Genomic DNA, 26,796 nt, shown 5'->3' with positions numbered 1-26,796 from the left:
TAGGATCGCAATGTTCAGAGATTCGCAGTTAAAAAACAACCTTGGGAATGCCAGGAACTGTCCAGCACACTTTGTCCAAGAATCCCTCTTGGGCGAAAACCTCCTCCAACTCCGCCCGGCCCTCCTTGAAATGTTCCCACGATTCAAAATGAATTGGGACCATGACATCGGCGCCGATATCACGGGCGAGCTGAACGGCTTGTTTGCCGTCCATTGTAATCTGAATGGGGCCAGTTGGGAAGTCAAAGGTGGCATTTCCCAGGTTGAAAATGGCTGCAGTAATATGCCATCTCTTTCCAATCTCTCGCAGCTCGTCAATATACACGGTATCCCCGGAGAAATAGATTGCGTTAGGCTTGCCAGATGAGTCAAGGCCGAACGAATCGGTCTCTAGGACGAAGCCCGTAACTTCTCCAATTGGGAAGTGCTTGCAAGGGGTACCAGTGATTTTGTACATTTTTCCTCCAATGCAAGAAGTCACAGTTTCCCAGGGTCGAAGGCCAACGACCCCAGGCGTGGACGCAAGTTGGTGGCACCGTCGACGGTGGTAAACACCTTTCGACCATCCAGCAGCTTGCGGCCTTCTGGGTCCAAATTGTCAAGGTGATCCTCATGACTAAGAAGCACAGCATCGATAGGCGGCAGTTCATTGAGCTGAAGAGCTGGACCTTGCTTGTTGATAAGATGTGGTGGTGGCGGAATGCTTTCAAAACCGAACTTTTTCAGGTCCACTTGTTCCCAGACTGCGGTGGAATCATATTCTGTCCCTTCGATAGCTCCGAAGAAGGGATCTGTCAGGAAGTTGACTCCATCAATGTTGAGAATGGCAGTTGCAGTGGTGACGTGTGTGATTGTAAGGGTAGGTTTGGATGTTACTGCCATGGCTGCGGTAAGAGTGTGAGTCGGGAAGAGAAATTTTTGACACAGTGGATCTGATCAATAGAATGGAACGTTAAGACACTCTGTTCGGGAGAAACTGAGGTTTAAATACATTGTCTTTCTGAAAACATTAGAAATTCTGTTTCATTCTACTGATGATGTAAGTTCGGCTCATCCCGCGGGGGCGTGGACATGAAGTTTCATTTCGCCACAACATTCAGAGAAATTATATAATATCTCCCGGATATTTATCAGCCCCGTGATTATCAACCCCGGCTGGTTTCCGAGCTTATTTCGCCCTCACCACTCCCATGAATCCATGAATTGCCACGCGCACAAAAAGCTTGGCGGAGAACCTAGCTGTTTCGGGTTAGCGCGGTGGGACAATCCGAGATCACTAGGTGGGATGCCGAAAAATGTTCGCGAAGTGTGCATTTTGCAGCATTAAACTAGAATGTCTGCTGTATATGTGATTTTTATATCTGCTATGTGCCAATTTCTTAAGCTTACTCCGACAGGATGTATCCTATTCTTAATAGCAAAAGAAAAAGGTAACCTGCTCCAGACTATATACCAACTGTACCCCAGTCTTTAGTCAAGACACTTTATCTTACAAGATTACCACGAGTCTACAGGTTTAAGAATAGGTGAATTTGGATGTTGTTATAGAACGACTGGCTTGTCATAAGTATTAATTTTCGCATTGCACAAAGGTAAAGCACATATATATCATGGCCAAAAAGAGTTTTCTCAAGCTGCCTGCAATTTTTCGACCTCTTTGATAAAGGTACTCGCCTTTCGAATTCTGTCTCCGTAAAAGTAGAAGACAACAGGTATTAAAATACATGCTGCCTCCACAATTCCTAGAATTGTACTTGCCCAATTCAAGCCCAGAGCCTTATACATTGATGGACCTGCAAGCGGAAGGAATGCTCCCATGACACTTCGAGTGAACATGTTTCCTGCAAGTGCAGATGCAGCGTAAATACCATAAGACCGAGCAATGTAATTTGAGGCGTAAATGAAGACGCATGCGTTACCCACTCCAAAGGGAACACCAGATAGGATGGGGACAATCCAGTGAACGTTTGGAGTACACGTCCAGGAGAACCACAACTGGCCAATGGCTAAAAGAGTAGCACCAAAAAAGACGATGCTAACCATAGCCTCTGGTTGTACGATACCGGTTTCTGGGTCCTTGCGGTGAAGATTAATCACCCGACGAAACAGAGGTTCGCATGCAATGGCAATTAAGACACCAACACCTATACCGACGAACGAAAGTCCACCAATGCCTGGCGACCATCCACGTTCTTGCTGGAAAGCGATTGGATATGCGACGAAACATAGGTAAAGGACGCCATAGACAATCGCAACATAGCCATCCCAGAACATACTGCGAGAATGTTAGTCTTGGCTTTGTAGGATGGCCGGGAATAGCTTACCATATCGGCTCTTTTAGGAGCATCACAAAGGGTCTCTTGAGATTGATTTTCAGTGAAGATGCAAAACCGACACCATCATCATAGCGTGTCCACCACTTTGGGTTCTGTGTCTCCTTTCGTTTTCTCGCAGCGCGTCTTTTCAAGATCACGGGGGCGTATGTTTCCTTGACAGAAGCTATCAGGACCAGGACCACACCCCCCGATGATGAGAACGATCCAGTTTGTCCACCTCCAGCCAAGATATTGGAAAACAAAACCACCTATGATAGGCCCATATACAGGGCCGTTGGTTGGCCCAATAGACCAGAAGCCGAATGCTAAAGCCCGGTGCTTATCCGAGACGATGTCATTAACTGATGCGGGCGAGTTCGACATCAATGCACTTCCAAAGAATCCTCCGAAGAATCTGCTCACAAGGATGGATTCAATGTTTTGAGCTAAAGCACTCGGCAACAATAGTAACAAAAATATTGTCATTGAGGCAATATAGACTGGTCGCCGTCCCACAAGCTCGCTGAGTGGAGCAAAAATGATGCTGCCCATCCCCATTCCGAAAAGATACGTCGTGACACCAAGGAGGGCCACAATCTTCGAAACGTGGAAATCCTCTTGGAGCCCTGGAATCCCAGATGTGTATAGCGTGCTGGAGAGACTGACAACTGTCGCACCAAGACTCATTGCAGCGATAGTGAGGCCTTTGTACCAAAGTGGCCATAGGCGAGGATTCTCGGGATCTTCAGAGTCCCAGTAAACTTCGAATTCAGGAGGTGCATGTATGCTGGCCAATTTGGAGATTACTGGCTCGAGATGTGAACTGAAGTGGTCTTCGTGGCCTGCGTCCAAGGTGCCGACCAGGTTTGATTCGTTGCGCAAAATTCCAGGATGATAGAGGTCGACGACCATTGTGGTGCACTCCAATTGATATTCACTGAACTGCCAAGATATGAGGTAGTGAGATGAGCAGCTCCATTTCAAAACTTTCCCATTTATAGGGTTGCGGTAAATATACTCATATGGATAAAGCGGCAAGTGGGATGTTCCGACTTGTCCATAGATGTTATTCAATTAGGGCTACTTATTCATCAAGTGGGATGCCCCGGTGGAACCGCATTGGTGGGCATCCTCGCTCGGGCCCCACGGAGCTTCCGTCATTACGATCTCTTCCCGGAGGTCTCGATTTTCCCTTGTATTAACTTCGACCTCTTCACTCTGCAAAATCCTGAATTCATTTGTGTGGCTTGATGAAAAAAATTTGAAGTCCAAAGATTAGCAAACGGTTCGCACAATGTCGCCACCTGCCGATATCGCCCCCTTGTGGTTCCAATGTGACTATCCAGACTGCAACGCAAAATATCGGCGTAAAGAGCACCTGAATCGACACCGTAATCATCATAATGGGGAAACCATTCTTGCCTGTCCTTATTGTGAGAGTGTCCTGACTAGGAAGTGTGTTCTGCCTTAGTCACATGGGAAAACTTATACTCATCTAATGATCAGTGATCTATTGCGACGCCATATCCGGACTTATCACCCGCACAGACATGCGCCGCCGTCTCGAAAATTCAGGGCATGCAGTGCATGTCATGCACGGAAAGTCCGCTGCGAAGGTGTACTGCCATGCAATACCTGCCAACATCGAGGCATCATCTGTGTACCTGCTGGAGGTCAAACCGCAGGTGAACAACAATTCTGCATTGATGATCTCCGCCCTTGCCACCTGTTTCCACGATTAATGATTCCGTTTCCGATGCTCCCCGGTGGATTGCTCATGACTATATCGATATTTATTTTAATTCTTTCCATCCAGAATGGCCTTTTCTCCATCGAGGTACATTTGACTTCGCCAAGGAGCCTTGTGTACTTGTTCAATCTGTTGTCGCAATTGGCCTGTGGGTGAAAGGGACCCAGGAAGCGCGAGACGCGTCAATACAGCTGCATGCTAGGCTGTGTTCCGCATTTTACGCTCAAATGGTGAGAAGAAGAAATATTATCACGTTAACTACATTTAGACTTTGATGCTGATATTACATTTTTGCCCTAGGACCAATGGTGCATCTCCAACTCGAGCCCACGTCAACGCACAAACACCCCGTGGCCTATAACAACATTCCAGAGTGTGCTCTTGAATATCATCCTTGCCCTTTTTATTGCAAGAGAAAATGTTAATATGGATTTGAGCATGCGATGCCGATTGCCAGACGACAAATACGAGCTCTTGGCTGCCCTTGTTCAAAGCTGCCGACAGTGCGGTATTTTCTCCTATCCTAACATGCTTCTGCAACACGAAGCCGATGCACCACTCGCGCTTGTATATGTGAGCGTTGAAGAGATCAAGAGGTTTGGACTAGCACTCTATAAGGTGTGCCGATTGTCCACTTCCTTTCACCTGACCGGAGAAGGTGCCGGTGGTGACAGAAACGCTCTGTTGACCCTGGCCGATTTGTCCTTTTGCATGCCAGACAGTGATGAGCTGTGGAATGCTCCATTGGGCTCGGAGTCCGAAGTGTTGAGCAAGGCCGATTTGTCAGCAGCTGGACGGGATAATGGAGATGCGAAAAACTGGATATCTCAAGCGTCTACTCTTGTACATGACGGAAGAGTTGGCTTCGACTGGATATAGCAGAAAGTATCATAGAAGATACAGATTATTAGCTACAGATCGAAATGCAGTCCGTCGAAGCAGCCATGTCCGGTTGTGGTACTGGGCAGTGGTGGAGGGGAACAGAAAGGAAGAGAGATGAAGAGGGAGCTATGCTACCTAGCACCCTTGGTGGCTTGACAGATCAGGCACCCAACACTAATAACTTCAGTCAGACTCCTGCATCCGCTGCAAGAACGATCTAACTAGATCGACGGTTTAGACATGAAAACCATAAACGCCTCTTTGCGTAGTCCGTCTGTCTTATCGATAGCTTCAATCATTTCTGAAGTTCCTGGATACGCTTATCTTCAAACTCCTTAATAGACACGCTGAAGATCGAGTTCAACAAAGACATGTCGAACATTCATCTCACACTGAATTTGATACCCCATGAAGGTATATATATGTTTTAAGGCAAACCACACTTAGACAGATACGAACCCTGGCATATGTTCGCATAAACTTTGGCAAATATCTGTCGTGAAAGCTACTGTTGCCCTAGGTTTCTTGATGAAAGTAAACAAAGGTTTTACGAATGTGTTCCAATTGACTCGGTAGAATCTATAGATTTTCCATAGGATTGGTCATAGTTTGATATAAGAATTAACCATACGGCGCAAAGACCCAGACATTGGGAAGCGAGTGTGCTTCACACGTTCGCGAACATTCTATGTGTACATACTCGGATATATAGTTGTTGTATGCTGCATATCGCTTTGGCAGTTGATTTAACCACTAGACCAAAATACGAATCGCGTACCCAGCCTAGTGGTTTGTGGTTTAGAATCCAACTTTGGCGAGGGATCAGTGTAAAAGATACCCACTATTACTACTTCTTCCTGTACAGTAGCTTCATCTGTTCTATTTAATAGTTCACACGTGGAACAGGTGGCTAGAATTGCAACTCAACAGTGTGGTTCCCGAAATCTCCCATCACTGCACCTTCCAACTGATCACCGACTTTTCCGTCGCTATTGCCTGCCTTTGTCATTTCCTTTTTTTTTAAAAAAAAAAACATGGTTTAGCCGGCCTCAAGTCTTTCTGATACCCTTGGTTCTGTGGTCCACCAGCAAATAACCAACCACCGTTGCCATTGCTCTAGGGCTTGAGGTTATAATTATATAATCAGCAAGCCATTCGCTTGCTATTAACTAAAAGTCGTACGAGGTAGTACTGTATTAAGACCCGTCTTACTTGACACTATGAACTGTTGACTCTCACCATGGTTATCCTGATTTTGACAGCTTTAAATAGTAAGAGTGCCATCTGTTATTTCATACCACGTTCGCTTGGCTAACAAATCGACACCCTAATGAAAGCGAAAGAAGCGACAATCTTCCCAGGCTGGGGCCCCATGAATTCCCTAATGATTTATAGCAATCTCGATTAAGCTTCCCTACATCCTAAAACGAAAGCCATCTAAACGTCCGGATTGTTATAAACATCGGGGAGAAGAAGAATCGTCCCTGTTAGATAGAATCCTAAGCATTTTAGGTACTTTCAACTGCCTTTGTTTTTTTTGAATGAGAGGGCCGTCGTACCTAAGAACGTGTATCTTAATAGCTTAGATCACGACTATAATACGGTTAAGAGTCTCTAAGTAGGGAAAAGCCCCTACCTATAATCAACGGTTTAGCAAATAAAAGATAAACTATAGATAGTAGAATACACTCACTCCGGGTGAGAGCGATATAAGCAATATTGATCTACGTATCCCGAGTAGGAATCAAGTTAGGAACTATGATAGTGAAGTTCTGATAGGGAGGCTAGCTAGCCTTATAGTACTAAGGATTGAAGTCCCTATAGTAAAGAATAGTACCTATAACCTTAGCTATAAGTCGACAAGTAGTGGATACGTAGGACGAAATTCCAATTATAATAGCAATCTTAGTAGAGCCTATTAAGGAGTTCTAATTAACACGTTAGAATAGCTAAACTTTTATAGTTTGAGTCTATATAAGGTAGTATATAGGACGCTCAACCTAGATAACTATATTACTGCTTTTAGAGAGGTTCTGACTAGCGGTAGGAAGGCCGATAATAGAATTCTATACTAGGGAGACACTAGCGAACGCGGCTAGGGAAACAATGGGCTTCATGGTGGGAATAGAGGGTAAGATAATATAGACGGAGTGATATATTAATTAGGGCTAGAGATGGGCAAAACTGCGATAAGAAGAGGCGAATCTACAGGGGGCACTTGTAGGATGCTTATCTCAGGAGGGCTTCAAAGACGGAGCGTGATTTTGCGAGCGTTGAATGTTATACCCGTACTGTGTCCATGACGGGTGTTGTTGTGGTTCGTTAAAACTCCGTAAGTCTTTTTGGAAGTGAGGGGCGTAAAACTGACCAGGTCATGTTCCCTAATAGTATTGTTATCTCAACGGCTAGAGCCCACAGCACGGGATTCACTAGGTTCACTTTCCTCGCCAACTTTTCCTTGTTTTTTCTGGCCAAGAGCCATGCATTTCTCTCAATAGAACTTTAAGCATGAGTCTTTATCATCGCTGTTGGCCCCGATGAGGAGGTGAGGTGGTGAAGAGGGGTCATTTTTCTGCAGCAGTAGTCATGACTGTTGACATACATGGGATGTCTTTATCTCTTTGTGCAGACTGAGCCTTTGCTAGTTTGCCATGTCTTTGTTTCTTTGTTAGCATAGGCTTATATACAGCCTGCTCTCCATAGATTTCATATCATACCTCTCTTCTTCCCGATTTTTCCCCTCCATGCTAGTGCATCTCACTAGACCTCCAGTATCGTAGCCCTCAAGAATAACTTATGTAAGAGGTAGACGACGATAAAGCGGCCCCAAAACTAAGTCTTAGTAAGGGCAAAGCGGCAAGTGGTGAGCACACTTTCTCTGTATCCATTGAAATCTCCATTGTTGACTGCCACTCGCTACTCTATACTCAGGTTCTCTAGTTACAGCAACAAAAATGGTTACCACTCCAAACTATCGCTGGACTTTCTATTTCCAGGGACCAGTCACCGATCCGTTTTCATTCTATGACCTCTTATCGATCCCTGCTCAGGATTGGAATCTAGAATCCTGTGGTCGGCAGATACTAGGCCCGAGGAAGCCCCCTTGCGTCTGACACCCCAGTATAAGGTTTCACTCCTTTCACCATCCCTATCTTCATTTGCTTACTACTTTCTCTCAGGATTATTCCCTCTCGAGGATCGCAGATCTTGATCGCTGAAACCGAACGATATAACTCACCTGGCTATGTCTATTTTAAATCATTTATCTGAGAATGTTATCTCCGGGGGCACTAAAATTCTCCAAGCGGGGCTAGAGGGCGGGAACCTTGCCGTTGCTTATGGAAAGCCCGCCCTCGAAAAGTCTGTTAACGTCACGCTTCAGGTTGATATGCAATTCCTTACGTATAGAGATATACTCGTTTATGTATGCTGAAATACAATAGGCAGCAGGTTGGAGCACTCAGAACCCTGTTCTAGCCACTTGCGTGGTTGTGGGCGCTACCGGTGCTGTAGTCTTCGCTGCTCCCGGCCTCGCAACGGCTCCAATTTTATCGAGTATGGGATTTACAACAGGCGGAATCCAGGCAGGTATGTGTAAAACTGCAGGAATCAACAAATTGGGTCTTGTTTCCCCCGCCACCTCCTTCCGGAAGCTCGAATAACATTATTGCCTAGGTTCAGCGGCCGCAACCGCTCATGGTTTGATTGGAAATATTGCAGCGGGGAGCGTCATGGCTATAGGGCAGAGTGCTGGCGCAGGCGGAAGTGGCCTTGTGATTGTTAACGAAGCTGCACAGTTTGGGGGTGCTGCAATGTCTGTGGGAAGTGCTAGCCTAGCGTGGATCAAAGCCAAAGTATGAACGCACCATATATACTGAGTTATTTTCCGTGGCCCCGACATGAAGGCTTAGCGCAGATAATATACTGTGACAGAGATATTCAGTACGACAATGTATGGGTGACAAATTGTGCTGTAATATACCCTTTTGTAAGATATATCTCGTGTCAAACCCCTTGCCATCACGGCTCTCATCTTATAATCACCAACTAGAACGGTCGCTTGAAGGGTAATGCTGTATTTAATGTCCTCGTTCACATGCGACTTCTAGGCGCTCCATAGTTATTATCTACAAAGTCAAATGCGGCCAGCATCAGAAGATAGTTGTCATCTCTTCAAACTAATGATCTAAATAAAGAATTCAATTGATAAAAAGGCTGCACACCGTCGCTATCTGTATCGCATCTTCTTAACAAACCATTTCAGAGAGTTTCGCCGATAATATACTTCAATGCCTTCTTCTCACCAAATAAACTCGCTCCCGGAGAAATCCGGGATGCTTCCGATTGAACTGTGCAAGATACGCAGGCTCGATTTCTCTCTTCCGAGGGTGTTTCTTCAATACAGCATACATGAAAGTATGATGATCAAAATGATGTTTTCCATACTCCTCGATATCATCCGATAAAGCGATATCAAGAGCCGATGGTCCCGATCTTCCTCCTGGTAAACTGCAGAGGTAAAGCTAAGCCCTTTGCTGTCAACCCGCAAGCAAGGAGCTTCGCAATTGTTTTATTTCTGTGGATGAGGGCCGTATATAGAAAACGTTCCCCGTCATGGTTGTAGCAGGACGGTAGAATCACGCGGTAGTAAAGAAGAAACCGAAAGCATGAAGGGCATTCGAGAATAGTCCATGATACGGGATCTTTCGCCCTTTTTGGATGTCGGAGCATCCAGTCTATCCAAATTTTTTGACGATCTTGATAGACGCTGTCATAGTCGTTGTAAAGATTGCACTGCTTCTGGGTCTCTTTTCGGAGCCACTCTGTCTCCATGAAGCCAACCAAATTTTGCCGAAAACGAGAAAAAGTTTTAACTTGGGAGAGCAACACAGTCATATAAAGAACGGAGTGAAATTCGTCTCTATGTAGCGGCGAGAAAAGCCTCAGTTGAAGGATACGGTCTAGAAGCTCAGGAGGGAGACGTGCAAGATTGCTTAGAAAAAGAGAAAGATTGCCTTCGATAGGAACACATATTTCAAATAAGGATCTTCTGCTCAAAGAGAAACAACGAAGTTATAAACCTTACGAGGGGTGGAAGGTTTAGCTTGCCTTGAAGGCGCGGGCATATAAATAACAAACCACGCTAATGGTACAAGGCGGTGAAGAGGAGGCTAAGAGTCTCTCGGGCATAAGGCATCCATAATGCATTACGAAAGCTCCTAGGATTAGGGGTGATCTCGATGGATGCCTATAGATAAAGGAGATCCGAGCCTACTAGATCTCGTGATCTTATTTCGCACTTATCTAGGTGAACCAAGAATTCTTATCGCACAACCACACCAAAATCAGGGGATAAGGGATATGAAAACCATCCGACTTTTTTTTTCCCGACTCGCACTCGGGCCCAGAAGCTAGTCTTGCATTACCTGTGAAAGTAATGTCGCCCTAAAAAGAATACAAGAAACCCCCTGAGCTTGCATACGATCTGGGATCGCAGCGTGCGAGATGCGGCGAGGCAGTAGTGAACCGGAGATACGGGCAGTCAAGCTGACTTTGGACAGACCTCGTTCAAGTCCCAGGGGCTTCGTTAAGATTCGAACTCGTTGAGGCTCGGTGACATCCTGCACTGCAGACGTCGTTAAGGCTCAGCCGCGGGCAAGCTCGGGTGCAGCTGTTCTTCGAGACACGGGCACCTCCTGGGAGACACAGGGCCAATCTGGAAAGGGTTAGTAGTTGGCTAGTGGCAACCGACGGACCTCGTTAAGGCTTCGCCACGGGAATTCAATCGATCCTGTTCAGACATTGGTGACCAAGCTTTGTTAGTGGAGAGTGGCCAACATACACTGCCGGATGGATTGTATCTGAGGGCTCTCTGCAAGACACGGTCGGCCTGGTGGAGAGAGACCTCCCCAAGTAACGCGAAACAAGGGTGCGAGCTCTTGCGGGGCGTGGTATACAATGGCAGCCACTGCGACAGGGTCGGGGCCTGTTAAGAGACTGTCTGTATGGCCCGAGAGGACGGGTGCGCATGTCGGTATACGAAGAGCCGGGTGTCAACTACCTCACTCGCACTGGGGGGCCTGAAGTTGGTCTTGATCGGTTGAAGCGCTGTCGTCCTAGTTGACCTGCCCGTGATATTCAGTGTAATTCGCTGGGCTGCGGATCTCCTCCATTCTTCTGGCCTGTCGAGCTGTTTTGAGAGTCCATTTTGTCCGCAGGAGAAAGTCACGGCTCTGGATAATACGATTTCCATCGATCCTTAGTGTCTCATAGATTATGCAAACGCAGGTGACTATGTACGGGTTTCTATACTGTTAATTGATGCAGTCGGACTTTCGCTACGACTTGGTTGCTTTTCGGCGGACTGTTGAGGGTTAGATATGATATCTATGAACGCTCATTGAGGATATATATATTCAATCACACACCTCTTTCCCTATCGTTGAAAGTCTAAGAAACCTGACAAATAGACATTGTAGAACTTATCGTCATCAAAAAAAGCAGTTCAGAAGAGAAAACCAATAAAATAAAAGTTCAATATATCTACGTCATGATCACAAGTTCGAAAATTGAGTGTTGACAACTATGGCCAAGCTTCAACGGGTTGACCGACCGTGACCTCGCTTTCCGCAGTCGGGACGAACAGATCCAAAGCTCAACACGACCAACAAAACACTAAAGCGAGGCTAGGAAAAAAAAGTCCATGATTTCTAGGGATGAAATCGTAGGCGCTATTCGGTGATTTGACGTTGAGTCACTCATAGGTGTGGTGATCAGAACAAGAAATCTGAGCCTGTCATTGCGGATTGAATATCTCCCACGAAGCCTCAATTTAAGAGGGCCCTGGAAGGATTCGGCAATGAGCCAACGTTTCTTGACCGACTCAGCATCCTTTTTCTCAACAGCACTATTACTCGTCTCTCTCGCTGAGCATCTAATGGCATTAAAAATGTCGCTGCAAATAATTGCGGTAAGAGAAGACACGGGTTCCAACAAGCCTCAATTGAAAGAGGTGTCCCCAGCGCGTTCTACCAGGCAGAGCACTTGCGCAATAGAAGGAGCCGAGAAGCCTATAAATATGTCGTCTGCCCCCAGAAATTTGCTCTACGGTTTATTCACCTGACTCTGCAAAGTCGAACAGGCTTGCGTCTGAGCCACCTGATAATTTCTCCCCCTTGACCCAGAACCGAATTTTCCACTGTACTGACATCTATAGGATACATCGTGGACCAGCAAGCCAGTGCCCGTGAGAGATATGAGTCCCACCAGATGCACTGCCATTCACATGAGCCGATCAAAGATTTGAGTTTTGGACTAGCTGGTCAAGGTGTCCATACAAATATCTCCACTACAGCAGCCGACTGAGCTGATCTATTGTACATGTGTGTATCCCTTAGAGAAAGCGCAAATACCCACGTCGCAGGTATGTGAATCTTAGCCTGACCTTTCTGGATTCTACTGATCCTGAAGACTATGCGATTTCAATAGAACCGAGGACATTCCACTAAAATGCACGAGCGCAAGGACCACAGCTCTTTGCCGTCTCTTCGTCCCTACTCTTGGCTCTCTTCGTTTAAACGTGGCCAGCAGAACATGTGAGTCGTGGATTATCTCGCCTGTCTACAAGCCAATGAATGACAGTGAACCATTGACATCGCACCAGAGGGCCCCGAGGATACAGCATCCCGTTAGTGCCCAATACAAAGCCATGGCCTACACACTCTTCATCGCCCCGTCGCTCCAAAATACGCAGCATGCCGTAGGTGAGGTATATGAATCAAAAGAGCGGCCAATAAAGGTGCGAATATTCGATTGCGTGCTTCGCTGCATAGAAGCTTGAGACGGCTTTTCTTCCTGGCAATGTGTGTGATTTATCGCGTCCTCTGCTGCGCTACATCAGTTGTTTGTGCAGTTTCTTGTGCTCCAAAAACGAAGCCCATTACTGATTTTTATGCCACTACACATAGGAGCAGCCCATCGCCATCCGTGAAACATCCTTGTGGGGGGTCCTTTTATCGTCGGATCCAGATAAGACCAAGGTGGCACTACGACGCGTGCTCGATTGCGTCTTGCGCCATTGACTTTCACCGCCTTCTCACCATGAACGACGGGGTGTGTGAACCTCTCGCCGTCCCCATCGCGAGGTCTTATCCCATTACGACTGTACAATTTCTTGTCACAGGCGGGTTAGTCACGTGCCCTTGGGGCTCAGAAGTTGCCGGTGCACCCAGCGCGGCTTATGCGAAGCGACAGCCGGAGAGTGCGACGAACTGGATGGATACAACATCATGCCAAATGCCATGATGGTGACTGCATTGATGAAGACAATTGTAAGTGATCTAGTCAGTAAGATATGGCCACAAAAGCTAATTGATCGTCTCGTCTCAAGCGAACATTCTGCGAACTTTAAGAGCAGGTAAGTCATAACAACTCGTCCAAGTTGTTCAGCAGACTGAGCCATGCTCAGTCTGCTGATATGGTCTCAGACCTTCACCATTCGCCAGTCCAAACATGCCCTCATGTTATTATTTCACCCTTGGAATGCAAGGGCTGTTGAAAAAGCGACGTTTAAACGAAAATGCTGGGAGCATCTCTTTCTTGACCACCCAACATGGTTTCATCGCTTCGTTGGATCATTTTTCCTAGGCGGACTTTTCTTTTTTTCGTGCAAAATTCGTTGTCCTTCTTGTCCATCGTGCACATGAATCATCTGTCAACTTGGTTTGACAGACAATGTGGAATTCATGGGCAAAATATGAGGGTATCAACGATGAAAGGTCTAAGATCATTTAGTGAGTAATGACCTAAAATTCGTTCTAAATAAAGCTCCGAGTGTGGAAAGTATGGGTGGGAATTGGTTGACCTTGCACCCCCATTGCAAGCAAGCAAAGCACTCAATTCCGGTTCCACGATACAAATATCTATTAAAGCCAGTGTGCCCTCTCCTTTTACTGTACACCCAACCAGAATCAGGAACACTCGCCATCTCCTCGTGGCTAAAACGCAAGTATGGGTGGAATTCGACAAGTGTCGCACACTCATCGACGACAAGACTTTCGGGCCAGATTGCAACGTGCATTGTCTTTTCCGTCCTCCGAGTCTGAGAAAACTAACAGTCCGTCGGCGTCTGAGGCAGGCGATACAACCGAGGATGAGGCTTTGCAGGACGGAAATGACTGCTCTGACGACCAGGAATCAGCAACTCAACCGACGAGATTGAGGAGGCTCTACGGGAGCGGAGAAAGAAGTGTAGATATGAAAGGGACTTGCAAAAATCCGAACAGACTCAGGCAATGCGGTAGCTCTTGAATGTGTGGCGGAGTAAGTATCGACCTCATCACAGAATATGATTTCGGATTGCCTGCTGACAACTTCCAGTCTAAATATCCGAATGAAGTCAGTTGTGGATCAACCTTCGGGTGAAAACATAAAGCGCTAATCTTCTATACAGGTCAATTGAGAGCTCATCGTATGTCCAAAGTACCTGCAATAAACCGTTCGCAAAGACTTGGCTGATATCTTTGCTCGATTGGCAATCGTGGAGACTGAGATGAAGAAAAAGGCAAAGCAGGGCAACAACAAAGCTACAGGGGCACCGGCCGATCCCTGCGTCGGGGCAACAGTGATTGAAGTTATATGTACTTGATTTTCGACCATTTGGACTAGAGCAAGGTATCAGCTCGTGTTGGTGCTAAGGTATGGGTACGAGTGTTCCGACTGCCAAAGACTAAATGGAATAGCCAGCAATTCAATAGCTGCCCATACATTGGTGGGCTGCTGAAAATGTGTCGATGGGTCAATTTCACACTGACAATGTGTCAACTCCTGTACCATCTTGTCATCGTGCATTGAGACCACTTGTTTCGCCAATCCTCCACCAAGTTACCAACTACTTAGGGATATGAATGGAAATGTAACTTAGCGTACCGAAAGCCTTGCCCAAACAAAGAAAGTATTTGAAGAACAACGGGTTAGATTGCAAATTATTTGGTATTTATTGAGACTGTTGCTAATACGTGATCCTCGATTTGATGCTAGTGGTACAATGCCCGAAACCACTTGACTCGCGGATAGGCCACTCAATGAAAAGATTGCTTCCACGTGGTTGGGCGTGATGGCCTCGTAATTACGAGCTTGTGCCGATAGAGTATCAGACAATAGACTTGATGAATGGTGCTTTTTGAGTGCAACTTTCCAAATTTCGTTACCTAACCCAGCAAGTTCTTGGCCAAAACATTCCATCACCATCTCCACTTGAAGAACTTCTTTTCGGAGTTTCTCCCGATACTCATCATCGGAGCCAAAAGTAGCCACACGCCAAATTCTTTTCCACCTATTAATTGCTCGAAGGGCTTTGTCGGACTGACTTTGGATGCCGGTCGCAACCATATAGAAGGACGATTTGCTTGGCATGTGAAGGAGGAGAATCATGGTCCCGCCGGGTCGGAGAAACTGAAGACCAAGAGATAATTGCGTCACTATTAACCGTCTAGCTTCAGGGACTTCTCGATAGGCGGCGCGTTCATGTTTTCTGAGGACTTGGCCGTCACAGATGGCTACTTCAAATAGTTGATTTGACTCAAATTGCCGCGGCAAGAAATTCTTGGCATCAGGGTGACCATGGGGGGTCTGTTCCATGCCCATATCTGTAGCGAGCAGAGTGATATCTAGAACCTTTGTTCAACGCTCGGGTTTTTAGGCAGGCGGCTTCTGTGGCCTCCACATGTAATGGGCAAGCTGAAAGCAAGGGCGCGCGATCCGGGGTTTTTGTTCAAGGCAGTTATGAGAAAGCCCCCAGGTGCCATGCACATGTCAAGGATATTGATAGGCCCAGGGCAAGCTTGTTGTATTGTCAGGGCAGTAGTGGACTGATGAAGCTCTTCTGCTATTTCATCATCAACTTGTGGAAAAATATCGCCGCCCGTTCCTCGCATTCATCGACCTCTCGACGTTGTACTCGGAAGTATTTATCGCCTTTAGGGTTCTGCCATCCCTGTTTTTAATTAATTAAGGTATGGTATTTTGATTGGATATTACTTGCTCTTTGTCGCAGGTCGCAGAGTTCTCGGAAGTCAGAACTGTTTTTTAAGAGAGAAGGCACAATGAACTGACTAGCATATCCTCTGTTGCTTTCATCGCGGAGATCTTCATGGCCATGACAAACTGAGGACATTTGAAATGATCTTCGGGCGAAGTGAGGACTCCCGCGTCTGCTTTGGTGGTGTCAAGAGAGTACATCCTTTGATGTTATACAAGGAAGTTGGCTTTTATTTCAAAGCCAGATACAGAGAAATAGGTGATGAGAAGTATGGAAAGAGCGTGGTGGTTTTCCTTTATCGTGAATGACGAAGAGACACGTGTAACGAGTTCAATATGATTCCATATATATGCTGTTCATGGTCTCATGGGCCACAACAAATTTTAAAAATTCCCGACTCTATGATTAGGATCTATGAGTTTGATTGGTCGTTTGAATTACATCTGTGTACAATGCCGCTGTTATGAGATTCCTACAGCTAAACCTCCCTTTCCTTGTTTGTAACGATCTTGCGTGGCCGCGGCGCAAGAGATCATGCAACTTCCTCTTAATCAAGATGACCCTGACCTGAATCGTCTAAGTGCATGGAAACAACAAGGTATATCACACGGTGAAGTCACCTAAGAGTGACCACTCAAGAACGCACAACATTTCAATGCAAGTTGAAAATAGCAATGCGGTCCGAGCTGGGCGCCTACAGCTCTCAGTTCATTAGCCAACGATGGCACCTCACCACGTCAGGCTTGGCATGAGGTACCAAATAGAGCCAGGTGCTGTCAAACCCCCGTCAGGAACAAAGGTCCCAAAGCTAAAACCGCTTGCGTGGCCGTTACAATTTTGCTTTCTAGGATGTGTTAAAGCCGATTAGTACCTGCCATCGGCCAAGGGTATTACAGATAGAGCATCATCTAAATAACTATTCCACTGTGTAAAAAAGGGTGCCAGTCGTTGAGTTCTAGTGAACAGACCCGTCCCTAGGATCACCGACAGGATCAACACGGGCCGCAATTTCTGCGCCCTGGAGCTGCGTCCCGCCAAGATATGCAGGAAAATATCACATGCGAAAGCGGGCACCATTGAACCACGGCACTGAGATGCAAACGTGAAGTTATTGGTTTGAAGTGCCCGGGATCACGGGATGTGGACTCTCGAGTGTCATAAAACAGCGAGTTGTTGGGCATCTTCGGTTCATTCAAGCTTTTGGTTTCCTCAGACCTGTGGCATTGAGCATAAAGCTGTGCGAGTTGAATCGGGCAGGACAAATATTAGAAAATATCTTTCACTTCGTCTTTCCTCATAGGCGGGCATCATTTCGCGTGGGCATTCACATTGAGCTTATCAGATCATACTGGCTGATTTACTGCGCCCGACACCCCTTTTGATGTGTCATTTTAGCGCTGATGCGCGTGATACGCACGGCTTCAGAACATTAGCCAAATTGCTCCAATCACAATGACTCATAAGGGTACATTGGAAGATATAAAGTGCCAAGAGTCTAACTCGATTTGGGATATTATATATAACACGGGGCTCTCAAGAAACCGAAGTGCGCATATTGACGTGGCACGATGAGCATCGGAAGCCACGTTTTCAGTGTCAGGGTACCGTAGCCCTGCTGCATGGTTGCATCCAAATCACATGTGAGTATGCAGAGATTGTATCGAGGGTTCCGACTAATGATAAAAATAGGGACTTCCATTATTCAAAGCCGCGGGTGAGTCTTTTTAGGTTTGCGGAGAATTTTGAAAACCAGACTATTGTTCACTTTGGCACAATAGCAAGCTTACAGACATGGCAAATAAATCTGACAACGAGGAGACTACTCCGAATATCAGCACTGAATGAGTTTCACTGTAAAGTCAAGAGCCTTCGAAGACATAGAAAATTAGCTGTGACCACAATAAAGGTTCACAATGGCCCTCGCGTAACAGACGGAAACTTGCGGTGCAATTTTCACAATAATCGGATAAAGGTCCACGGCCGTTGTTAAAGATACAGGCTGCGCTAGCTCCCTAAGTCTGCTTTCCCACCACACCAAAGCACAACGATATAGCGTGCAGTATGCGCTGAGATAGCAACAAGTCCAGCAGTACAAAGCATGAAGATCTCACTATTCAGCACGAGCATAGTGACGGCTAAAGGAATGATAGCAGAAATATTGCCAAATTTAGACTGGAACATACGAATCTGGTACTTTGCTGGAATGATGAGATAGATGAATGCCGAGGGGAATTGCTATCTTCGATTCAGGAGCGCCAAGAATTCCTCTCTGGCATTTGCACTCGACCGCATGCATCCCACCATGCAGCTTGTAGTTGTGGTGCTCCCGGCCTTCTGTACGCCGCGCATGACCATGCAAAGATGAGAGGATTCCATGACAACAGCGACTCCCCGAGGATTGAGCGCCTCAGAAATGGCCAGAGCAACCTGCTTGGTCAGGCGCTCCTGAACCTGGAGTCTGCGGGCAAACATTTCAACTAAGTGGACCATTTTGGAAAGACCAAGGATGCGGCTATCCGGGATGTAGCCGATGTGCACCTGCCCATATGTTATTCTTTGCGCCAGGGATGCATACAAAAAACTCGTACCTTTCCAGTAAAGGGAACCATGTGGTGTTCGCAGAGGGAGAAGACATCGATATCCCTCAAAATGACTAGTTCATCGTGGCCCTCGTGGAACACAGCTCCATTAACCAGGTCATGGACATTCTCCGCGTAGCCCTTGGTAAAATAGAGCATGGCATTGGCATATCGCTCCGGTGTCGCACGTAGACCTTCTCTCTCTGGTTCTTCACCAACGCATTCAAGAATCGTCCGCACAGCCCGCGCAAGCTTCTGGACTCGCTCTTCATGTTGTCCCTGCGTCGACTCCAACTGTTGTCTTGCTTCGAGGTCTAGTGGGTATGGCACAGAAGGGAAGTCTTCCTTGCCATCCCAGGGCTCGTGAGGCGACTCATTGAATGTAGGTCGGCAACTGATCAAGAATCAGAAATAGTAGAGGAAATGACCAACATGAACACCATACCGTAAGATCACTGTGGTATAGGCGGCTCCAGTATCTTGGGTAGCGAGACCAGAGGCGGGGGCGCCGGCAGGCCCCTCCTCAACTGAATTTAACTCAAGGGGAACGCGACAAGCGAATGAAGGGTTGACGGGTGAACCGTTGTTCTGATGTTTAGGGGCATCCTGACCGCATTCACCAGAGCTAGGGCTCGTGGAAGAACACAAGGGGGATCTATCGTTCAGCATATGGGACGGAAAGGTCGACGCCTTCGAATCTGGTGAAAAGGATCTAGAGTCCATGGCTATGAGGAAACCAAGAATATTGGCCTTCTTTTTATCGGAAACAAATGCTATGTCCTGACTTGTCAGCATGATATACGTTGCACCAAATAGGCAGGGAGTCGAGTAAATCACATGCAAGAGTTCTGACTTCATTTAACAAATTATCGTTCAGGCTTGCACCCATGACCCCGCTCCAACTGACATTGCACAGGTGCCCATCGCTGTTGGGTAGACCCAGTCCGTAGGTTGCTAAACCATGAGTACATTTCCGCGCAGCTCTCACTTTCCACTTTCAACATCCATAAAATCTTTCATGCAGAACGGAAATGGCCACCCTCGGGTCTCTCAAATGGGCCCTCAGACAGAAAGCTACAGAAAAAGGGTCATGCTCGAAACAACCATTGTCAGACTTGCAGTACAGCGCTGGCTTCGATACCCTGGTGCGGGACTCAGAATGGATGACATACCAAGACTTTATTATCCCTCAAATCTGTCAGCTTTTGACCCAACTCTTCAGCTCGCGTACCCGTATTTCGGTGTTAGAAATCGGGCCGGGTCCGAAGAGCGTCCTTGGGCATCTACCTAGCCATCTGAGACAGAAGGTTAAGAGATATTCTGCGTTTGAGCCTAACAGCATATTTGCTACAAAGGTGCAAAAATGGCTTTGTCCTCAGTCGGACATGGAGTCCCCATTGCCGTGTCTGGAAAGTGCGCCCGACATCTATCGCATGCCATTTATTCTGAACAGCCCTAAAGATGGCGGCACAGGTGGCGCTACGTGTGGCAGTGATGAGAAATTCGACTTCGTTATATTTTGCCACAGTATGTACGGCTTAAACCCAAAAGCCAAGTTCATCGAACAAGCACTTGGGATGCTTGTTGAGCAGCCCGAAGGAGGTATGGTGGTAGTGTTTCATCGGGATGGCACCCTTGACCTTGACGGGTTAGTAAGCAATCAAACGGCTTCTTTCTCAACCGGAGTAATTCGCGTGCCAAATGACGACGAGGTACTGGACCTTTTTGCTCCTTTCGTCGCGGGTTTTGTCATGCATGATGCGGAGTCGGACAAGTTTCTCCGAGCCGAATGGCGTAAGGTGTGCCGCGCCTTGAGCCGCTGTGAGGATGCTTACCCAGAGCATCTCTCTTTCAGCTCGCCCAACTTGATGGTGGCCTTTACCAAACAGGCGACGGCATTACCGGAGCTGACGGCTCATGTGCCACTTTTGAAAGGAGACGTAACAGTTAAAAACAGGGAGGCTAGCCTTCACCATCCCGCCTCGATTTTTAGGCCGACAGAGATCCGACACATCCAGGAGTGCGTCCGATGGGCTCTGAAGCATGGGGTTGGCCTGACCGTTGTTGGTGGGGGTCACAGCGGCCACTGCTTATGGCCCAACGTTATTGCGGTCGACATGAGCGCCTTTGGCCAAGTACACATCCTGCCGACTGGGGATGATAGTGCAGGATTCGGTTTCGACTGCGTTGCCTTAGTCGTCGCCGAGGCCGGCTGCAAAACGGGCGATATTGTTCGCAATGCCATGGCAGCGGGCGTAACGGTGCCCTTGGGTGCCCGCCCAAGCGTAGGCGCGGGGCTGTGGTTACAGGGTGGCATCGGGCATCTGGCTAGAATATACGGCCTTGCGTGTGATGCCATTGTCGGTGCCGTAATTGTCAGTGTCGACTCTAGCCAGGTCTTCTGCATCGGCTATGTGCCAAGCCAACACCAGCCGGTCGGTGCCGTGCGCCCGAAAAATGAAACTGACTTGTTATGGGGGATCAAAGGCGCTGGTACCAACATTGGCATCGTAGTCAGCGTGACTTTCAAGGCTTCCGCATCTCGGACTTACTCAGTTCGTAATTGGGTTGTCCCATTGAGTGACAGCCTTGAGGCGCAGGCCAAACTTAGCGAATTTGATGAACATGTCGCCAGGGTGCTCCCCAGGAACTGCTCTGCAGACGCATATCTGTACTGGGATGTCGGCCACCTGCATCTTGGCGTGACCATGTTTGAATCTTTCGAGACTGGGCTCGGCTCTGAAATGCCAATTTCCATGCCTCTATCCAAGCCTATGGGCACAATTTTGGGACCAGAGGACAATTTCGAGTCTGTGGATGGTGTCGGTTTGTTCGAGTCTGAGATGTACATGTCCGGGATGCACGGTGGACACAGCGGCAGCAGAACCTCCTCGTTCAAGCGATGTTTATTTTTAAAAAATATCGGAACACAGGAGATCACTAACACCTTGGTGACGGCAATTGAGATTCGTCCTTCGCCACTCTGTTACCTCCATCTGCTTCAAGGTGGCGGAGCGGTTGGCGACGTAGCAGCTGATGAAAATGCCTTTGGCTGTCGAGATTGGGACTTTGCCTGTGTTGTGACTGGTGTCTGGTACCGCGACCAAGATGGAACCGAAGTTGCCCGAGCTGCCGTGTGTTGGGTATATAAAATCGCCATGAACTTGTTGCCCTTGAGTAGCGGCGTTTACAGTGCAGATCTCGGACCTGACACCGGAGACGCCGCACTGGCGGTCAAGGCTTTTGGACCAAATCGGCCGCGTCTCGCCCGTCTCAAGCACACCTCAGACCCGCGCAATGTGCTGGCATACGCCTGCCCTCTCTCAAAAGCACCGATGGAACCGAGGCTCATTATTCTCGTCACAGGAGATAGCTGCGCCGGCAAAGACTATTGCGCCGACGTCTGGGTCTCCATGTTCCTCAAGTGCACCCAAAAAGGCCTCGTGGCGCGCGCAGTCAGCATCAGCGATGCGACTAAGCGAGAATACGCGGCGGCTACCGGTGCCGACCTGAACTGTCTGCTTCAGGACCGTGTCTACAAAGAGCAACACCGATCAGCGTTGACAACATTCTTCCAGCATCAGGTGTCAAATCGACCTCGGTTGCCCGAGGAGCATTTTCTAAATGTGGTATATGGCGCTGCAGATGTAGACGTGCTGCTAATCACCGGGATGAGAGATGAGGCCCCGGTCGCGGCCATGTCGCATTTAGTGCCGGATAGCAGACTGCTTGAGGTTCGTGTCAAAGCTAGCAAAGACACGCGGCGTGCTCGCCGAGGATGTCAAGGCGGTGATGATGATGGTGACAACAGCAGGCCAAAACCGAAGCCCTTCGACTGCCGCCCTAGTGTCATCTTCGACAATGACACGGTTGGAAGCGAGGCGGCTAAAAGGTTTGCCGAAGTCCACCTGCTTCCTTTCTTCGATGAGGGCCTTCAGCGACTGGCAAACATGGTGCGCCTGGTACCCCACTTTCCACGACCTGGCGTCGAATTCCGTCACGTGCTCAACATATCCCAACAACCGGGTGGGCTGAACCTGTGCACATCTCTGCTACAGGCTCACTTTTCCGGTGAATGGGCCAAAGCCGACGTGGTTGTGTGCTGTGAGGCCGGCGGCTTTGTCTATGCGTCGGCGCTGGCCTTGCGGGTCGATTTACCCTTGGCGCTAATTCGCGATGCCGGAAAACTCCCCCCACCCACTGTTTCCGTCTCCAGGTCTACGTCACACATTTCATCTTCGACATCCAACGACCGAAAAGAAAATAGGATCGAGATGGAACGGGATTTGATTCCCAGGGGTGCCTCAGTGGTGGTGGTGGACGATGTGCTTGCTACGGGGAAGACACTTTGTGCGGTGCTAGATTTGTTAGATAAGGCTAACGTCGGTGCTAAGGATATCAGCATCATGGTCGTGGCTGAGTTCCCTGTTCACCGCGGCCGGGAATTATTGCGCCAACGCGGGTTTGGCGGAGTCAATGTCCAAAGCCTTTTAGTCTTTAGTGGTGCTTAAGGGAAGGATGACAGGATTTCGGAATCTTGGGCTTGTGATCGAATTCAACTTCTTTCACGTCTTTTTTTTTAAAAAGGTGATAGGTTTCATGACCTCAACCTAGATAAGGTAATTTTTGCTTATTTGCAAACGAACCAATGCAATAATACGTGTTCGTGTAAAGACACTCAGTGCAAGTGCCAGGGGGCTATCAAGGGAGTATTCTGTGTATTAGACAAAATGGAGGCGCCCCATGTCAAGACACGGTCAAACTGATATATGCGGTACAGTAGAATTATATAATGAATCTGTTCAGTCATAATGAAGCTCAGTGAAAGCAATGGACTATCAATGGACTACTCTATAAGTTTGGCAAAATAGTGATAGTAATGACCTTACGTTGTTAGTGTTGAAAATCCAGGTTAATTCTCATTAATACTGGCCTCTTTTATAAGAGCAACGCTAACCCTAACTCGGCATCAAGAATGCAGATCCCATACACGAAGGATCTGCACTCAGGCTCCTGCCTGAAGAAGCCTGGCTCCCCCGGCTATATGCAGTTTGATCATGACATTGCTGTCCTCAGTATACAGGTCGTTATCTCACTGCATCAGCGCTTCGGTATTCCAATTGAGCCTGCTTTCAGTCAGTTTTTGCTTCTTCTTGTTGTTGATTGTTTCTCACCGAGTCCTGTTTTCTCACCGAGTCCTTTCTATTCTACCATAATGGGGGTATACGAAAAAGGAGCATAAAGAGATGCTCCTTTCCATGTATGAAGAAGATAGACAAATCAATTATTACTTTTCACAGTATATTGGAATTTTCATATTCATAGTGTTTTTCATATATTATCTTTGATCTCAATTACATACATGCTATACAGATCGTGTTTCTGTATTCAACAGTTAGATGAGTCATCGTAATAATACCGTGATATATAATAGAACCACGTCGAATCCTTGGGGAGTTGTGTAGTTAGTTCGGAGGATGCGCCGTCGTTAGGGCACGATGAGCCGCCGCCCGCTTACTGGAGGGGGACGAGAAGGTAGTGCGTCACTCTACATTTTGACATGCAGCAGATTAGCCACCTGGCTACATGTCACCTCTGGATTCGCCCACGTAAACGTCCCTGAAAGACAGAGCTTGTTGATTTGCTGAAAAGTGTCACAAATATAGAGCTCTTCCATTGCATGTGGAAACTATTCGCGCTTACCACCCCGCCCTAGGTTAATTCTTCCACTGCGAAGTGATTTTCACGCACCCCTTATATCTGATACCACGCTGTGGTCCTGCCTTGAACGTCAGAAAAGTCGAGTTCACAACTTAGCTGGTCATAAAAATTCTGCTTTATCGAGCCTCGACGGACTAAAATTGGGCTCCAAAGTGATTCACCTTTGATCCCCTATCCAATTCCGTCAAATTTCTTCTCAGTCAAGTAGCCAATCTACTTGATCACACAACGCTTTCTAGATTTCAATATGCCAGTCCTCACGAAGCAGTACCATCACTTTATCCCTCAATTCATCCTCAAACAATTTGCATATACCGAGTCGCCAACCAAAAGGTTCGACCTCAGATCATTCCGGAAAGCGTGTGAGTTATACCTGCTGACAAAACTTTAGTTCCGGAAACGGAAACGGCCTTTTGAACCTATTTGACCTACAAACCAACCAATTCATCACCGAAGAGGTCAAAAGGTCATGCGGAATGTACAATCTGTATTACATGGAGAATGACCCGGAACATATGAGAATCAAGGATCTTTTCAGCGGCATAGAGAGCCAGACGAGCCAGATATTTATCAAGATCAGAAATGCCGCAAAGGAAAAACTCGACCATGTCAATATCCTCGAGAAGAATATTCACCTTTTATTCAAGTTTATGGTCCTCTCCCTCCGACGCCCCAAGCAGTACCGAGACGAAATGCAAAATCCATACCGTGAGAATGACTTTATGTTCCAGCGCCTCGAAGAGGCATCGCGAAAAGAGGGTCGATCCAGCGATCCAGGAGAAGTCTGGCTTGAGCAAATACTATATCTTTTGAAAGCGACCCACGAGGACCTTCTTGCAGATGCAGAGCGTCCTGGTGATAGCACTTCTAAAGCCAGTGCGCAGACCTACAAGCACTTTATCGAGAATTACGCCCTTCAGATCTGGCACGCGGCGGATGGCTACGAGTTCTTTCTCAACGAGAGTCTCTGTGACTTTGAGGGCGATACCCAATCGTTCCTGGGAAACAGAAACAACCGAACACGGGCCTCAGCTTATGTGGATGACCACAGATGACATGATACACGTCATTCTTCCTATAAGCCCGACACTTGCTGTCGTGTTCTGTAACGAATCAAGATGCTGGGAGTCGCCATTCGCCGATGCTATAATTCGACACGAGAAGACCTACCCGCAGAACAGCTTGCTGGCAAAAGCACCGCACAAGGATATTGTCACTGGCCAGGTACCAGCCACGAGGAAAGGAAGGAAACGATGGCCCGCAACGGTAGACTGGAGAGTCAGTATTGGCAAACTTTCACAACAGCACCATCGAGTCATCGCGTCCTACTCACTCAGTCATGCTCGCTCAATCGTCGTCTTCAACAGTAGAGCGCGATTTGAAAAGGCTCAAAAGGAACTGGAAGTATTTGCCAAGCAAAGAGAAGAAGTTTGGACGAGGCAGGGAATTCGATACGGTCAAATGAGTGGGCAGCAATATGCTCATGAAACGACGGAGCTCAGTCCAGAGCGGTTGAACAGGATGGTAGATTACCATATATCTGCCTTGGACGAAGTTCTACATATCATAAGAGTCACTCAGGAAATCCCACCGCGAAGCAAGGAAAACTCTTGCAAGTTCTGGTTCGCTTTCAAGGCTATTCTATCATTTGTCGCTGCAAAAGCAGAGTCCCCTGAGACGGTGCCCATCATGCACCCTGCTATGCTAGCAGCATTTGAATCCCTTTATCCTCCAAAACAACCAGAACATAAAGATCTTTTTATCATGGACTTTGTCGGGTTTCTCGACTACAGCATGGGCGAAGCAACATTTGCCCAACTTATTTCCGAAATCGAACAAACGATCTCGGAACGGATTACAAAGGTTTCCTTCCTAGCTCCAGAGCTCCAGAAGTATGAGAAATTGCTTGGACTCGTTCTGGGATCTATGGCCCCGAAAGTTGATGGAACAGACCAGCCCTACCCTCCAGCAGAGGATCTCCACAGGCAACCCTGCTTTAAAGCAATTTTCGGAGCAACTCAGACATTCCATATATTGAGATGGATGTTCGAAGAGCGACAAGATATTCTAGCAACCTTTGTTCAGCGGTGTGCTGTGCCTTTGAAGGATGCACAGCCCAATCTCATTCGCATGCGTGCGAGGAGATGATTCCATCGGTACACTACGTATTTTCGATCTACTATGCTGAGTATTATCGGAGAGGGTGGCACTTTGACTACGAACAGATTTGGCTCCTTACTGGATAGTTATCTGGAGAATCTCTATTTATTTTCTGGCTTATTTTTCCCCTTGGTGTTTCTCATTCGATACGTTGGAGATTGTTCTGCCTGGGTCTGCAAGAGGTACCACATGGGCGTTGTCCCGTCTTTTTGTCTTTTTATCTTTTCACCACCTCGCCATGGCTATACCTATCGAAAAAATTGACGGAAGTAAATAAGTAAAAAAAAGAAAGATAAATTAAACGACAAGTCTAATCTTACACAGCTCCCAGGTATTATGTCCCTCCACCAA

At 47.3% G+C, this 26,796-nt stretch overlaps 10 protein-coding genes across 10 annotated transcripts; 6 read left to right on the top strand and 4 right to left on the bottom strand.

Annotated features, from left to right (window-relative positions):
• Positions 1-28: 28 nt before the first annotated feature.
• N7519_008576 (MBL fold metallo-hydrolase) lies at positions 29-882 on the bottom strand (the record flags this gene model as incomplete). Its single annotated transcript, XM_057295351.1, has 2 exons — positions 29-462; positions 522-882. 2 exons carry the CDS (start codon positions 880-882, stop codon positions 29-31), a joined length of 795 nt encoding a protein of 264 aa, XP_057143233.1.
• Positions 883-1,629: 747 nt separating this feature from the next.
• Positions 1,630-3,227, bottom strand: N7519_008575 (MFS transporter; the record flags this gene model as incomplete). Its single annotated transcript, XM_057295350.1, has 3 exons — positions 1,630-2,275; positions 2,325-2,459; positions 2,521-3,227. The coding sequence occupies 3 exons, from the start codon at positions 3,225-3,227 to the stop codon at positions 1,630-1,632; spliced, it is 1,488 nt and encodes a 495-aa protein (XP_057143232.1).
• Positions 3,228-3,609: 382 nt separating this feature from the next.
• N7519_008574 (uncharacterized protein) lies at positions 3,610-4,057 on the top strand (the record flags this gene model as incomplete). The annotated part of the gene is made up of 2 exons (XM_057295349.1): positions 3,610-3,748; positions 3,822-4,057. The coding sequence occupies 2 exons, from the start codon at positions 3,610-3,612 to the stop codon at positions 4,055-4,057; spliced, it is 375 nt and encodes a 124-aa protein (XP_057143231.1).
• On the top strand, positions 4,057-4,944 carry N7519_008573 (uncharacterized protein; the record flags this gene model as incomplete). The annotated part of the gene is made up of 3 exons (XM_057295348.1): positions 4,057-4,081; positions 4,132-4,295; positions 4,366-4,944. The coding sequence occupies 3 exons, from the start codon at positions 4,057-4,059 to the stop codon at positions 4,942-4,944; spliced, it is 768 nt and encodes a 255-aa protein (XP_057143230.1).
• A 3,247-nt stretch (positions 4,945-8,191) lies between these two features.
• On the top strand, positions 8,192-8,807 carry N7519_008572 (uncharacterized protein; the record flags this gene model as incomplete). The annotated part of the gene is made up of 3 exons (XM_057295347.1): positions 8,192-8,329; positions 8,391-8,535; positions 8,623-8,807. The coding sequence occupies 3 exons, from the start codon at positions 8,192-8,194 to the stop codon at positions 8,805-8,807; spliced, it is 468 nt and encodes a 155-aa protein (XP_057143229.1).
• Positions 8,808-13,047: 4,240 nt separating this feature from the next.
• N7519_008571 (uncharacterized protein) lies at positions 13,048-13,251 on the top strand (the record flags this gene model as incomplete). The annotated part of the gene is made up of 1 exon (XM_057295346.1): positions 13,048-13,251. One exon carries the CDS (start codon positions 13,048-13,050, stop codon positions 13,249-13,251), a length of 204 nt encoding a protein of 67 aa, XP_057143228.1.
• Positions 13,252-15,832: 2,581 nt separating this feature from the next.
• Positions 15,833-16,185, bottom strand: N7519_008570 (uncharacterized protein; the record flags this gene model as incomplete). The annotated part of the gene is made up of 2 exons (XM_057295345.1): positions 15,833-15,940; positions 16,060-16,185. The coding sequence occupies 2 exons, from the start codon at positions 16,183-16,185 to the stop codon at positions 15,833-15,835; spliced, it is 234 nt and encodes a 77-aa protein (XP_057143227.1).
• A 2,035-nt stretch (positions 16,186-18,220) lies between these two features.
• On the bottom strand, positions 18,221-19,287 carry N7519_008569 (GTP cyclohydrolase I; the record flags this gene model as incomplete). Its single annotated transcript, XM_057295344.1, has 3 exons — positions 18,221-18,523; positions 18,574-18,958; positions 19,010-19,287. The coding sequence occupies 3 exons, from the start codon at positions 19,285-19,287 to the stop codon at positions 18,221-18,223; spliced, it is 966 nt and encodes a 321-aa protein (XP_057143226.1).
• A 308-nt stretch (positions 19,288-19,595) lies between these two features.
• Positions 19,596-23,075, top strand: N7519_008568 (uncharacterized protein; the record flags this gene model as incomplete). Its single annotated transcript, XM_057295343.1, has 1 exon — positions 19,596-23,075. The coding sequence occupies one exon, from the start codon at positions 19,596-19,598 to the stop codon at positions 23,073-23,075; it is 3,480 nt and encodes a 1,159-aa protein (XP_057143225.1).
• A 1,457-nt stretch (positions 23,076-24,532) lies between these two features.
• On the top strand, positions 24,533-26,433 carry N7519_008567 (DUF4238 domain-containing protein; the record flags this gene model as incomplete). Its single annotated transcript, XM_057295342.1, has 3 exons — positions 24,533-24,618; positions 24,677-25,248; positions 25,295-26,433. 3 exons carry the CDS (start codon positions 24,533-24,535, stop codon positions 26,431-26,433), a joined length of 1,797 nt encoding a protein of 598 aa, XP_057143224.1.
• Between the last annotated feature and the right edge of the window lie 363 nt (positions 26,434-26,796).

Source organism: Penicillium mononematosum (assembly GCF_028829835.1).
Source record: "Penicillium mononematosum strain IBT 11891 chromosome Unknown utg000005l:1.0-9366267.0:1.0-9372171.0, whole genome shotgun sequence".
Lineage (NCBI taxonomy): Eukaryota > Fungi > Ascomycota > Eurotiomycetes > Eurotiales > Aspergillaceae > Penicillium > Penicillium mononematosum.
The sequence above is the reverse complement of the archived record's forward strand: the minus strand, read 5'-3'. Positions and strand labels throughout refer to the sequence as shown.